Source organism: Polypterus senegalus, chromosome 13 (genome assembly GCF_016835505.1).
Source record: "Polypterus senegalus isolate Bchr_013 chromosome 13, ASM1683550v1, whole genome shotgun sequence".
Lineage (NCBI taxonomy): Eukaryota > Metazoa > Chordata > Cladistia > Polypteriformes > Polypteridae > Polypterus > Polypterus senegalus.
This window is the reverse complement of record NC_053166.1, coordinates 155,275,213-155,289,974: the sequence shown is the minus strand read 5'-3', so window position 1 is coordinate 155,289,974 and position 14,762 is coordinate 155,275,213. Positions and strand designations below refer to the sequence as shown.

At 39.1% G+C, this 14,762-nt stretch overlaps 1 protein-coding gene across 3 annotated transcripts in view; it reads left to right on the top strand.

The window, feature by feature from the left end:
* The window catches only part of cyth3a (cytohesin 3a), a 65,142-nt gene that overhangs the window by 21,859 nt on the left and 28,521 nt on the right, over nt 1-14,762 (top strand). For all 3 annotated transcript variants that reach the window (XR_005636195.1, XM_039775012.1, XM_039775013.1), the window contains exons 2-3: nt 12,452-12,534; nt 13,567-13,631. Coding sequence is in view for 2 of the 3 variants with exons in the window: in XM_039775012.1 (XP_039630946.1) it covers nt 12,452-12,534; nt 13,567-13,631 (148 nt within the window). In the remaining variant the exon portion in view is untranslated. The remainder of the gene's footprint in view (nt 1-12,451; nt 12,535-13,566; nt 13,632-14,762) is intronic.

The window sequence follows — 14,762 nt, the reverse complement described above, 5'->3', positions numbered from 1 at the left end:
GCATGCATCGAGACATTCAAAGCTGTAGCTGTCTGCCTGGCAAACACTTAAGATGGTATTCCCTTTAAATTTACATGCCTAGGAGAACAAAGATATTCTAATGAATGTTGCTTCCTATTTTTGGAAGCAGTGGCTTTTCTGCAAAAGTGGGTTACCAATGCTTTCAGATGTGAAAATAGAAAGAAAAATTAAACGTTTATAAATAGTGGTGCTCTGTAGGTTTAGAAGTAGTCCTGATATATGCTATTTTTACTAAAAATGTGCATGTGTAAGACTGATTTGGGCAGGAGCTTTGCATTTAACCTGTTCCTTTGCTGGCAACCCTATGTAACTGATGATAGATGATAGACTTTCCTGAAAGGTGATGACACCACATTGCAGTCAAACTGCTTTTGCTTGCAACCATTACAGGATTTTCACTGGTTTCCCTTATTAAATTACTAACAGTGGACCTGCTTCTTTTGGTGACAGGACTGTATACAGTTGATTGACCATCTCTCTACTAATCTGATTTTCTCTAAGCTAAATAAAACCCTGTAACACTGCACACTTCAATATGGAGTTAGTGGCCTCTTTTCTGCAGGTTTTCTTGATTCAGAACTAGGTGGTTAAAAAGGCAAAGAGGTGTTATGAGAACACTGGTTTGAACTCTGAACCTAGACCAGAAAATGTGAGGTCAAAAAAATGGATGGATGGGTGGAGGGATTGAAAAAGCTTGTTGGTCAGTCTTGTGCTGCACCATAAAATTAACTCCCTCCTTGGTGATGTCTCAAAGTAACATTAAAATACTTCTAAGATTAATCATCCATCCATCCATTTTCCAAACCGCTGAATACGAACATAGGGTCCCGGGGGTCTGCTAGAGCCAATCCCAGCCAACACAGGGTGGAAGGCAGGAACCAATCCCAGGCAGGGCACCAACCCACCGCAGGACACACACACACACACACGCACACACTAGGGCCAATTTAGAATCGCCAATCCACCTAACCTGCATGTCTTTATACTGTGGAAGGAAACCGGAGCACTCGGAGGAAACTCACACAGACACGGGGGGGAACATGCAAGGAGGACCTGGGAAGTGAACCCGGATCTCCTTACTGCGAGGCAGCAGCACTACTACAAAAAAAGAAGCAGTAGACATAAAATTATGATGTAGCAATAATCCCAGGTGGAAAAATTATTTAAGCCAGTAGCACATGGAGATTAAGTTACTTCACAGAGTTAATTGGACTTTCTGGGTTTCGTTTTTGTCAATAGACTGCCAGATATTGATCATAGAATTTGTCTTGTTTTTGATATGACTACTTTGACTTTTTTTTTTCTCTTTAGGCCATGTCCACACAACTACATTTTGAATTAAAAAGAAAAATGAAAACGGTGGATTCTGTTTTCATCTTTCATCCACACTACTCCAGCCTTTTTTTTTTTATTTTTTATTAATTTTATTACAATCCATACAAAGCAATGAAGTTTTTACAAAAAGAAGAATTGAGTTAAGAACAGATCAATCCCCACCCCTGAGAGAGAAAGCAAGCCAAACGGCGTAAAATTTAAGGCTTGTAAACATACCTAAATTAATAAATTCTCTGTGCTTTATGAACTTATTTTGAAATATTACTGATTAGATCCTGCCATGTTTTGAAAAAAGTCTGTACGGATCCTATGAGTATTTGATTTTTTCCAATTTCAAATAATATAACACATCGGTTTCCCACTGACTTAAAAGAGGAGAGTTTGGGTTCTTCCAGTTTATCAGAATGAGTCTGCGTGCCAAGAGTGTAGTGAATGCAATCACAATTTGTTTGTCCTACTCCAGCCTTTTTAACCCCTGAAAAATGGAGACTTTTGACATTTTCACAAGAGTCTAAGTACTTCTGATACTCCGGCTTGCCATTGTAGTGTGGACGGGTAAAAACATTTCAGAAAACACACTCTAATCGCAGTCTTATTTGTTTGTGCTTATTATGTTCCTTTTCCCTGATTGGACATAGAAGAGTTGCTTTTAATTGGCGCTTGTTGTGTTACTTACCTATATGTATCTAAATGTATAAATCGCTAAATGTTGTACAATTTGAATTCCACATACTTAAGCAAAAGGAAAATAATTTACTAGTTGCTTGCGATAAATTCCTTGGCCTTTGGCATTACTGTCCATCAAGGATTTTTCTACTGGTGCTTGTGTTCCCAGTGTAGGTGAACATTTACATCATTGCGTTTTCAGCTGTTTAAGTGTGAATGGAGACATCTTAATAAACAATGTGAAAACACTAGTGTGGACCAAGATTGTTTTAATTGAAAAATGAAGTATTAGTTTGGACGTAGCTTGAGTTGGACCAAAATCATTTTTTCCTTAAAGGTGTGATAAAGTAGCTAATTACCAATGAGTATACACTAATGTGAGTGACACTGTATGTTATTGCCAGTGAAATAAAAAATGATTTGGCTGTAAATAATCAGTTTAAGGGTCGTCCCTGCATGGAGTTTGCATGTTCTCCCCCTGTCTGTGTGGGTTTCCTCTGGGTACTCCGGTTTCCTCCCACAGTCTAAAGACATGCAGGTTAGGTGCATTGGTGATCCTAAATTGTCCCTAGTGTGTGCTTGGTGTGTGGGTATGTGTGCCCTGCCGTGGGCTGGCGCCCTGCCTGGGATTTGTTCCTGCCTTGCGCCCTGTGTTGGCTGGGATTCGCTCCAGCAAAACCCTGTGACCCTGTGTTAGGATATAGCGGGTTACAAAATGACCGACTGACTAATCAGTTTAAGTACAGTATGTGTTATCTTAAAAGCAATGCAAATCTGACCTTCTGTTTTAGAGTAAGTGAGAAGTCACACCAGCAAGGTCTTTTAAATGTAGATACAGGTATGCAAGAACAGGATTTTGAAAAACACAAATTACTTCAGTTACCGTTTGTCAAAAAAAATGTGCTGCCACTATAGCAGTTCAAGACCCTTCACCCCTCATGTCTGGGGCAATAATGAGACATAATTACCAGTGAAGAGAATGCCAGTATTTCCCAATGCTCTCAACATCCATCCTATGCTACATTGTGTTTTACTTTATATAGATTTTTGGACATTTATTTTGACATAGTGGTGTTGTGGCTTGGATATCTTAATTAATTTTAATGCTCTTGATATTACTACATTGATGACAAGAGTTTGAATATTATACAGTTAGGTGCTGAGATAAAATATTTCCTTTTTGTCTTAATTCACTCCTATATAATCTGTCAGTACAGGGCATGTGTATGTATTATCATGTGGCAGAAGGGTCCAGTGGTTGTGATTAAAGGTGTACTGTTTGTTTGGACCAGGGGTCTCCAACTCCAGTCCTGGAGAGCTACTGCTGCTGCTGCTGGTTTTCATTCTAACCCTCTTCGTATTTAGTGACCAGATTAGACAATGCTTCTGTTCCCATTATTATTTGTTTTGAAAATATCAATTGTTTTGACTTAGCAGATGGTTTTAGCCAAGGCAACAAATTCAGTACACATCCAGCACATTCAAGTGGATAAATTCGTTAGCCGACAGTAGGAAGAACATTTTGAGGTACGCTGCATGAAGGTTAGTGCTGCATTTAGCTAGCGATATTTCAGGAGCTTTGTTAGTTAACTGTTGATAGCATTAGAACAAGATGTTGATGTTTTAAGGGAAACAATTGGGTGGAATGCATTTAAAGAAACAAAGATTGTGTGTGCAACAGCATTGTTTGTACGGCTCCAAACATGTAATAATGCCTTAGAACTGTATAATTGCTTAAGAGCTTGTTGAGCTCTGTGTTTTCATTGCTGCAGAGTAAAGGTAAGCATGTTACATCTACAAGAAGAAAATTCACAAACAGAACAAGATACTGCTCAAAATGTTTGGAAAAGATGTAGAAATGAATAAAAACATAGAAATGAAGTAAAATATCTGGTGGAGTAAAATACAGGTCTTGCCTGGCCTCTTTATAAGCAAAAAAACTATATTTGCATGTAAATAGACAGAAGCAGCAAAGGTATCTGCTTAAAATATTTAAACCATCACCTTCTGACAGATTAAGTCTTGTCCCATTTTCTGCCTCTCTGAGCTCCTGTTTTCTGTTTATTCAGATTTCATTTTTGTGTTTTCCTTAAAGTTTTGTCAGCCATGGTCATTTAAGCTGCCTGCTGATCTTCAAATAAAAGGAAACATAACATTTTAGGAAAACAGGACTTACACACAGGATATCTTAGGATTGTGTTCATGTGTTGTAAGTTTCTATTTGTCTAAACACTCAATAAGAAAGTCATTCAGCCAGGTTTATAATCTGCTTTGTCCTGATCATGGTCGTGGGGGATTCTGGAGCTAATCTCAGCTAGCACAGGGTGTGAGGCAGGAACAAACACTGGACAAGTCAAAACCACACACACACCCCAACCACACCCTAGGGCCAATTTAGTATCTCCAGTCCACCTGACACATGGGGATGGGGGGGATTTGAGAACGGTCAAACTCCATGCAGGGAGGACCCAGGATACAAACCCTGGTCTCTTTACTCTTGAGGCAGCCGCAGCACCACTGTGCCATCGTGCTGCCTCAGTGAGAAACTGTTAAATATAAATGTACTGTATGTGAGTGAGTGTACATTTCTCTCAAAATATGTCTTTTAGGTTAACCACACTTACTAAAACTCTTAAGTGAACTGTCACAATCTGCAGGAATCGCATCACCATTCATAATTTGCTATTATTAGAACTTTGGAATGAAGGAAGTGCTGAGAATCATGTGTTGGTTGTTTTCCAGTACTTCCTGAGAGCTGCCATCACCCCTTATTTAAAACAGATTATCTCTTATCTCCATTCGTTTTTCAGTCATGTCGATTTTTTTTTGGCACTTAGAATGAAAAAGGTGGCTTCAGAAAATGGATTGCTACATCGTGTTTACGTTTGAGGTCGAGAGGTTTTTAGAAAATGAGTTGCACTTGACAACTATTGAGCAATTACTTCAGTGTTTCTACAAGAAGAGTACTGACAGATTAAGAGACTTCCAACTTCCTCTGCATTACACAGTGTGGCAGACAGTTGGGACCAATGCCCGGCTGGGACACCCCTGTGACACTAGGACCAGGGGAGCAGCCATGGGATGCATATAATGTCCCCCGGAATGCGTGGCGGCAGCCCTCCTGGGTTATATCGGGGCCACAGGCATGGAACTTCAGGACTCAGACCTGTTGGGCTCCGTGGCCACCACCCAGAGGAGCTGCACGGCTTAATGAGCCTCTGTGGGCTGGAATGCAGCCACACCTGGAAGTGCAGCCTAATTAGGCCAATTACCACCTGGAGCTCTTCCGGGAGGGCTACAAAAGAAACCTGTAGCCACTACTCAGGGCACCAGAGGGAGGAGGAGGATGACAACGACGCTGACGACAACGCTGCCGCCGCCACCTGGGTGGAGTAGTGGAGGAAGTAGAGTGTGTTTTTGGGTATTTTTCTTTTTGGTGTGTTTTTGGGACTGTGTTAGGGCTGAGGGACACAGGGAAGACGTGGCCCCCAGCTGAAGAGAAAAAAATCTTTTTGTTTATTTATACCTGTGCCTCCGTTGTCAGTTTGTGTTGGGTCGATGCCTATATAGCACCTTTTGACACAACAGTCAATCATACAGACTAAATTGACGACCATGTACTTTATAGTTAAGAGGCAACATTGCCAGCAGCTGTAAAGAGTTTTTTGCATTTCCTCTTTATGAAAATCATGTAGTGAGCCTTCATTTGATCTCAAGACCCACTGAGATAAAGAGCTATAGTTCAGTCTGTGTTTCCACTGGTTGTGCCTCCTCCTTGTCATGCTATGGAAACTGATGCTAATGTTACTGAGAGATAAGATGATATGCCAGATATAGGTCATGATAGTACTCATTCACACTATCACAATTTATGCTATAATTGTCGTATCTTTACATGTGAATGTTGCCAGGAAGAGTCTTTCAGCTGTGTTGTGCAGTTATACAACCTTGTCGGCCCTTGTGTGGCCTCCCAGAGTAAATATGTAACTGGCTGAATTTGTGTTTACAGGGACGCACCTGTTCATGGTAAACATCCCAGAACCACTAAAGCCTGCAGTCTGCAGCCTAGGTGATGTACGGGGTGATCATATTGCATATTCAGTATATCTCCATCTTCATTTGACACACATCCTCCCCCTCCCCCCTTCACAGCTTACATCAGCAAAATAAATCTTGACAAAAAAAATACAAGTAAAAGTCAAAGCACAAATGCTGCATTGACATACTTGTGGATCGGCTTGATAACCTCATATAATCAAGAGTGCTGTACTGTGTGAGAATTCATTTGAACCAGGAGGAGTTGTATATCTCACCAAATATAGTAGAGTTAATTTTTAAGTTAATTATTTAATTTATTTTAAGCTAATTATTAATGCCTGCAAGCAGTACAAGAAAGCAAGAGTTGCAAGAAGGCTCTTCGGCCTTGATTCAAGCGTTCAAATTCATTAAGCATCTTGAACTGGCAAAAAAAGGGCAGATTCATAGAGTCAAAGCCGTTGTGTAGGGAAACTTTGCGACAGCAACGATAACAGTGTCAGAAAAAGTACTAAGTTAACGCAAGGTAAGTCACATTGATGCCTTTCTACGTTGATAGCCGAGTTTTTTAGGTGATTTGTTATCTGACCTGAAACGTACTGTATACGACCATTGTGATTGATCCAAGACAGTGCTTCAGCAGCTAGACGTATTTTGACCCTATAATAGACTATTGATGTTTTGTAAAGAAAGACCATTAAAGAGAGAATTACTTCAATCCATATTTGAGGTGGTAAAATATGACAAAGGAATTCGGGGAGGGAGCAGTAGGCGCTGACTCCAGAGGGTATATTAAAAAGAATGAGAAAGACATATTCAAAGCAACTGAGCTCTATGAATCAAAGTTCAGTACTGTAAAACAATTTTATATAATAGAATCTGTTGACACAATTAAATGTTCAGTATGGAGGAATCATCGGTCTTTGTATGTGCTGTGTGTTTGTGTTTTTTTTTTTTCCTCCTCTTCCTCTTACTGTTCAGTCTAGGCATGATTGGCAAGTAATGCTGTGACAATTGCTTTGTATAGTAAATATGTGCACTACAGGAGGTTTTTTCAAGGCGATCTCCAAAGCACTTAATGTGTGTGGTGGTCTACAAACTGATCTAACACAAGATGAGAATACCTGAAGGGACACCAGGTGTGGAAGGCTTTTAAGAACTAACTTGTAGCTTTTTATAAATTTTAGAGCGGTTCAGTTCGGTCTTTGTAGATTTTCTTTGTTTCGGCCTGAGTTTCCTCTGTTAATCCTTGTCTCATCTGACAAAGTCCAAAGCAGTCCTCAGACATGCAGTCAAGAATCTTTAGAACTGATGTGCTAGACCCTGTGGTGGGCTGGCGCCCTGCCCGGGGTCTTTTTCCTGCCTTGCGCCCTGTGTTGGCTGGGATTGGCTCCAGTAGACCCCTGTGACCCTGTCGTTAGGATATAAGCAGGTTGGATAATGGATGGATGATGTGCTAGACCAGGAGTGGGCAATGTCAGTCCTGGAGAGCCACAGTGGCTGCAGGTTTTTCTTCCAACCCTGTTTCTTAATGAGAAGTCAATTATTGCTGATGAAGCTCTTATTGCTTAAGTGACATTTTGATGCTTCATTTTAGTGGTCTCTCTTGTTAAGGTTCCCTACCCTTAATTGCTCATTTCAATCTTAAACAGCTGCATTCATTGTTTTAATGGCTTCTTATTAGCAGTAAGATTTAAATGACAAAGCAGCCAGAAGTTCTCCACCTAGTTTGTTTCCATTTATATCTGTGTGTGTGTGTGTTCATTCTGCACTGTTTGATTTAATAAGAAACTTAATAGAAAAATGTGACAGACTAAAAATTGTTTTAGGTTCAAAAATCATTTCCTTGGAAAGGAAAAATCTGCGATATAAGAATCTTGCATTACAGAGTAACAAGCTGTAAGATTAAATAACGTCTGAGATTGGAAAGGATTGGGTACTAATTAAGCAATTGAGTTGGAATGAAAACCTGTAGCCACTGTGGCTCTCCAGGACCAACATTGCCCACCCCTGTGCTAGACGAACCTCCCATTGAGAGATGCTGTGTCCATGGTAAAACACAGCTCTTCAAGGGTCTTTACTGCAAAAGAAAGAAAACCAGGAAATAAATGGATGGGTGGTATCACCACTGATATCCCAGGCTTTACCTTGTTGTGGTCTCAAGTAACCATAAGGTCCACCAGCACATGTCTCTTAAGAGTCGTAAACTGACAAACTATGCTCTTAAGGATTATTCTGACGGCTAAAAAAAGTTATTTTGGGGGTTTTGTGGGGGAGTGGGGCAAATTACCTAAAATAATAATAATTCATTTTATTTATAAGGCACTTTACATTTGTAGTAAACCTCAAAGTGCTACATAAAAAAAATATACAAAGACACTACAAGATAAAACAATAATTCGAGGCAATTTTGTTAACTTAAATACAAAATCAGCTTCTTGGGATAGACTAGCTGAAACAAGGACTAATTCACTGCAGTAGTTTAGTATTTGTTTCTGCTTTGTTATATTGTACTGTTTCTAATTTGATTTTTGTTTTCTTTGAAATTCCCTGGAAGAAGAAAAGTAATGTTTTAAGAGATTTTTGTAAATGTTTGTGCTTCAAAGTTCCTGTTACTGATTAATGGTAACATTAAAGTTAGTGTTCCTGTGGTACATTTTGTTTTGGAAAGGTTACATATTGCAAATTATTTGTTTGTCTAGGGTGGAAAAATTGGTTATTTTGACCGTATCAACATATGCTCAACACATTTTATTTCTCTAACATTACCATACACTTGGATAAGCATGTACATATTTAGGAAATTTCTTTATCTGTAGAATATTCATAAATGTTACAAATCTATTATGAAAACATCAAGTAAATCTTCTCCTGGCTATTGTCATGTACCTCTCAAATTGAAATTGTACATGTGCTCACCTGAATGTAATCCATATCTGAATATATTCAAATAAATATATAATGTATAATTTGTTTCTTTATGTTGATTCTTGAATAATGCATTCTTAATACAGTACCCACAGGAGTGCCCTTAATAGGGTTTCTCCTTCCTGTAGGAGAGCTTCGTAATTGTCTGTAGGGGTTTTAATCATGTCTGTCGAGGATTCATTTATTACTTACTGTATATCATGTCTTAAAATATTTTCTCCCCCTCAGGTGCTAATCAGTAGGCAGACCACACTAGAAAAAAAGTTAAGAGTGGTGAACTGTGACGAGTTTAGTGTTCCCTAGATACACATTTAAATGAGAGTGACACACCTTGGCTAAGGGGTTAACTGTCAGGCCAGTGCTGAGGAGCCTCACTGTTCAGTGCTTCGTATGGATGTGGCCGTTTAGTGAGACATTCAGTCTGAGTTTAGTGGTTATGTAAGCAAACCCCAAAAGTGAGTGATGGGGCACTGACGACGGAAGTCTGCTGCCCAGCACTGTTGTTTGGTTTTGAGTCAACTTAGTCACCAGCACAAGGAAAGAATAAGTAAGCTGAAAAATGCACCATCTTGAAGCCACCAGCTCTGGACCTGGAAGTATCCAAGACACTGTGGCATATGTGAGATAGTGCTAAATATCAAATCTGAAACATTACCCGAGTTCTGGTCAGTATAAACAAGCATCTCCACGACTGTGTGTACGTCTGTCTAAAGCATTCCCTATTTGTAACTTTGCTCATTAGTGAAAATACTTTGGCACAGCCGTTAAAGCACATGATATGGTATTCCTTTTTAGCCTTGCATTAATTTACATAGTAGTAGTAGTAGTAGTAGCATTGTCTTGTGTAAAGAGTACAGTGAAATTCTTTGCATGAATGCCTGAGTTGAAGATTCTGCCTTGGTAGCCATTTTGGTATGTGTGCCGTGGGGTTTTTCATTTTACTGTGTTAGGAGAGTAACGCATGTGCCCCTTCAGACAAAAAAGTGCTAAGACAGCAAACACAGCTTCTTGAGAGAAGGAGAGAAAAAAGAAACATTTAAAAAAAGGTGCACTAGACTATTATGTCTGAGGCCAAATGTGTGAAAAGTGTTCACCCTGATTAAGCTGTCTTTGAAAGGGGTTTACAGAACACCTTTATTTAAAAAATGAGGGTAATGGCAACATATGCTAGCACACTACCTAGTTTTGTGATTACCCCCAGGCTCAAGAGTGTAGAAAATGTCTGTTGTTATTCAGCATAAGACCTTTCACCGTAGAGAGATGATAAAATGTACATTGCCTTAAACCTCTTTGCAGCTGGTATTTTTTTGATTTTTTTTTTTAAATAAAGGAATTACTTTTCTTTATTTATCTAGGCCAGGTCTCAAGTATTTCTTTTCCTTCATCAGAAAATTATATGATGCCATCTAGTGGTGGCTTGGTTTTAACCTAACATCTCTAACGCCTGTTTTTCTAATAGACACCCTGTCTTTAAAAATGTATTCTTTTGGCATTGTTGTGTATTTTTATGATAGATGCCCTAAACCTAAAACATAAATTTTTTGTCATTATAGCCCCTTGAACATATTTTAATTGGACAAACGGTGTTTAAGTATGCCATGCAGCATTAATAGCTACTGAGGTGCAGATTTCCATCCAATGTAAGACTTCAAATATGGCATAATTTTGCATCTATATGAAATGTCTATAAGTGTACAAGATTTCTTCTTAAAATACATTGTGCTGTTTGGGTGGTAACACGTACGTACCCCTTTAGCTGCAGTGAGATTTACATTTTCTAGTTTTTGTTTTTTTTTTTTTTTGCCCGGCCTTTGAGTACTGTTTTGCTTGGCTCTTACTTCCTTGCGTGTGTGAATTCTTCCCAGAGTAGGGGAAAAATTCTGCCTGCTCAGGTGTTAAATGATGTTATTGTTTGAAATTCGGTATTGCCGCCTTGGCCTTCCAATGTTAATACATGATGTAATTCACTCCATAGCATGTGAGCCACATTTTGAACAAGGAGACTCAAGTATCTGCCCTAGACTTCTGGACACATTAGTGGCATTGTTCACTACTGCACCCTTTCAATAGGTCCACTTTTCATTTCACGCATTTAACGAAGTGAGTAGGAGGATTTCCATTCACTGGCTGTGGACAACTGAGTAGGCAGTGATTTGCTAGTGCCAGGCATCACAATGCGGGTATTTTACTCTTGAAGCAGAAGGCAATGGGGAATACAGAATTTGGGCGTACAGTGAAAGCTGAAAGTGGCAAAGAAGGCACCAGAAGGTGGAGAGTATCTGTTACAGCCTCATTAAAGTTCATTCCGTGATTTATGGTCTTTAAATTAAAATTAACTACATTGTATATGTTTGTGTGGATATTTCTATAAGCATGTAAAATAACAACATTTTCCTCTGTTGTTTCTTATGTATTGCCCTTTTCCCCTGTGATGGTTATATAGATGTTTTATGTCATTTTTCTTTATTTTCAGCTTAATGTTTGACTACTGCATCAGCTACCCTTTTATTATTCACATTTCTCTCCTCTGATTACCCTTTTATTGTCCCCATTTCTTTCACACTTTCTGGATTTAATCAATTTCCTTTTTTTTTTTTGCTATCTCTCCACTTTTTTCTACCACCTACACTTTTAATCTTTAAGACACTCCAGGTTCTTCCTAAGAGATTATTTTCTGCAATTTGAACAAATTGAACAAAAGCTTGAACATTTACTTTTTCCTGTGTGGTGAGCAGCTGGGGGCAGTACCCAGCTGGGACGCCGGAAGGACCAGAAGAGGGATTATGCCTCCTCCGGACCACAAGCGGGCAGCCGCACTGGTTGGTATGGGGACCACGGGAACGGAGCATAGAAGCTCAACCCCATAGGGGCCCGTGGTCACCGCCAAGGGGCGCCCGGATGCGTGAAGAGCTCTGGACGTCAGCACTTCCGCCACACCCAGAGGTCCTGGCGGAAGGAAAACTAGGGACACCCGGAGTTCTTCTGGGTGCTCAGCCAGCACTTCCGCCATACCAGGAAGTGCCGGCAGAAGTTCATCGGGAGGCAACTGGACCACGTTTGGGTGAACATAAAAGGGGCCGCCTCCCTCCATTTTATAGCTGGAGTCGGGTGGGAGAAGACAGAGGTCGGTGGAGAGGAGTGGAGGTGGTCAGGAGAAGAGGCATTATTGTGAAAGGCCCTGGACTTGAGGGTGACTGGTGCAGGGGCACTGGGTTGTGTGCGGGCTACTTGTAAATAAGTAATGTACTGTATAATAAACGTGTGCTTGGGTTTAAACCATCGATGTTTGCCTGTCTGTGTCTGGGCTACTTTCCACACCTTCTAGCTCTTTAATTTTTTGCTGTTATTTTTTTTCACCCTCCAGCAATTAAGCATAACTTCCTGTGAATAAAGTGAATAGCCAGTATGTTAGTTTGTGCACTAAGCGGTAGTAATCATTTATTTTCCTTTTGTTATATGTCTGCAGTGCCTGATGACCTCTCATTGGAAGAGAGAGAAGAACTGTTAAATATACGAAGGAGAAAAAAAGAGCTAATGGACGACATTGAGGTACAACAATCAACATTTTAATTTATTGTTTCAGTTTAACATTTTAGGGTGGTTTTCCAACTTTATGCATTTGTCTATCCATTTTGAACTTGCTTAGAGTCATAAGAAGTCTGGGCTAGACATGTAGCATTGGGTGCAAGGCAGGAGCTAACCCATGGCATCTAAGGGACACAGTAACTCACACAAAACTAAATAGTACTCACTCATTATCCTGACATTCTTAGCTTTGGGGTTGTTGGAATAAGATTGTGGCACTAAGGGACTGGGCAACAAAGTAAACCTGTAGGCAAAGGTTCAGACTCTCCGTGAGTGCTGCAGAGTGCACTAACCACTGAACCACCATGCAGCTCCCTAAATGCATTTAGTAAGTCTTAATGTCATGTCCTTTGATGGTGAAGTAAAGAGACTTTACCATACTTGACATTTACTGCAGCTGGTCTTAAGGGGATGATGAATGCTGAAAGGTGTTTACAATTGGGACCTGCTTTGGTAGGCTCTGAAGAAGTAAGAAAAAAAATCCATACTGTGTCACTTAAGGACTAAGATGAAAAGAGAGCCACCATCTGGTCTACATCTTTTTTGGTTTAATTTTGTAATAGGAAGTTAACCTTGTATATGTGAACCCAACAAACCAAAAAGCAGAAAGGCCCAAGGTGATGGTTTCTACAAAATGGATTTGAGAAGTTTTGGCATGGGCCCTTCCCAAGATGAGATTGTCCACGGTCTTGAACATTGTCTGTAAAGGGAAAATTATTTGTGGTAGTATTGTTATAAATAAAAACAAGCCTCTGTTTTTACTTGGCTGGTAGATATACACAACTGAAAATACATATTTTAAACTATTTAAGAATTGAGTTTGTATTTGAAGTTTCATTGTTTTACTTTTTACTAATTCTAATGTGGCAGTGATAAATTAGTCATCATTGAATGTGTTTTCCAAACAGACTAACACAGTGTACTTGTGGTATGGGTGAAAGCTTATTTTGTAATATTTTGTTTACCAAACTCACTCTTTTTTGATTATTTTTTCAGAGGCTGAAGTTTGAGATTGCAGAAGTTATGACGGAAATTGAGCATCTGACCTGTGTGGGTGAGAGGTTGGTATCATGTAGCTTGATTTTTTTTTTTTTTTGTTTATTTCACTTGATACGGGTGTTTATGCATGTAAATGTATGGTTATGTACTGTGCTGTTGCTATGCTGTATTTTTAAATTCATGTAAGCACTCAGAGCAAAATCACTGCATTAGGATAAACAGAATAAACTAATTTAATTATATGTTAACTGACGCCTAATAGCTACTTTTAGAGCTGTGAGCTACAGCAGGAGATTGGATGCAATTGTTTAAATTTATTTGGCCTTGTAATAAATGCTTTGTATTTTATTCTGTTTATCTTAAATTTCCTTTTGACAAATAGCATGCCTGTCCTGCAAGTGTTCTTGATATTAATTGCTTGTTTAAGGACGGTGCACAGCTGGGAAATGAGCGCATGCTTTACCTGCTACACCCTTTGTTTCAGAACGTCTTCATTTTAAATAACTTGAACAGGATGTTTAAATATTTGCTTTAGATTTTTTATACTGTTCATCCTAAAAGTGTATGTTTTATAGTCTGCCTACTACCTGTATTTGAAGTTGAAGGCAGAGTAAGTATTATAAAGCATTTCCAGGTGAGGTGAGATTCATAACTGCTATTTCTTGTTGTCCAAAACTGATTCATTCACTGAAGGTGATGAAATGGATCAGTATATCTGTGTGAAATATTCACAAGTGCCACAATATGCACATTTTATAAACCTCCTCTTTAGAATTGTCAAAATTATTTTTGCCAATAATTTGTATTGATTTCTCCAGGTTTACTTATCTCCCACTTTAAATCACAATGCTATGCTATGGACTCTCTATTGTTTGAATCATCATAATGATTATAATTGCAAATGTAATTTCTAGAACAGTAGTTCTTCTTGCTGCCTGACAGTGATTTGGTTGTATGTTCAGATCTAGACTCTAGGGAGGTTATCTCTGCAAATTTGTATGATGTTCTTTATGTGAGGTTGTGTCTGTGACTATCACTACTTCTTCCTTTTCCAGATATAAAAGTTATTTAGTTGGCAATGCTAAATTATCTTGTATGTATTATACCTCAGTAGGTAGTCATCCTAATAATAAGGCTAATACATTACAACAAAGTTGAATGAAGTAGCCTGATAGTTTGTACTTCTTATCCTT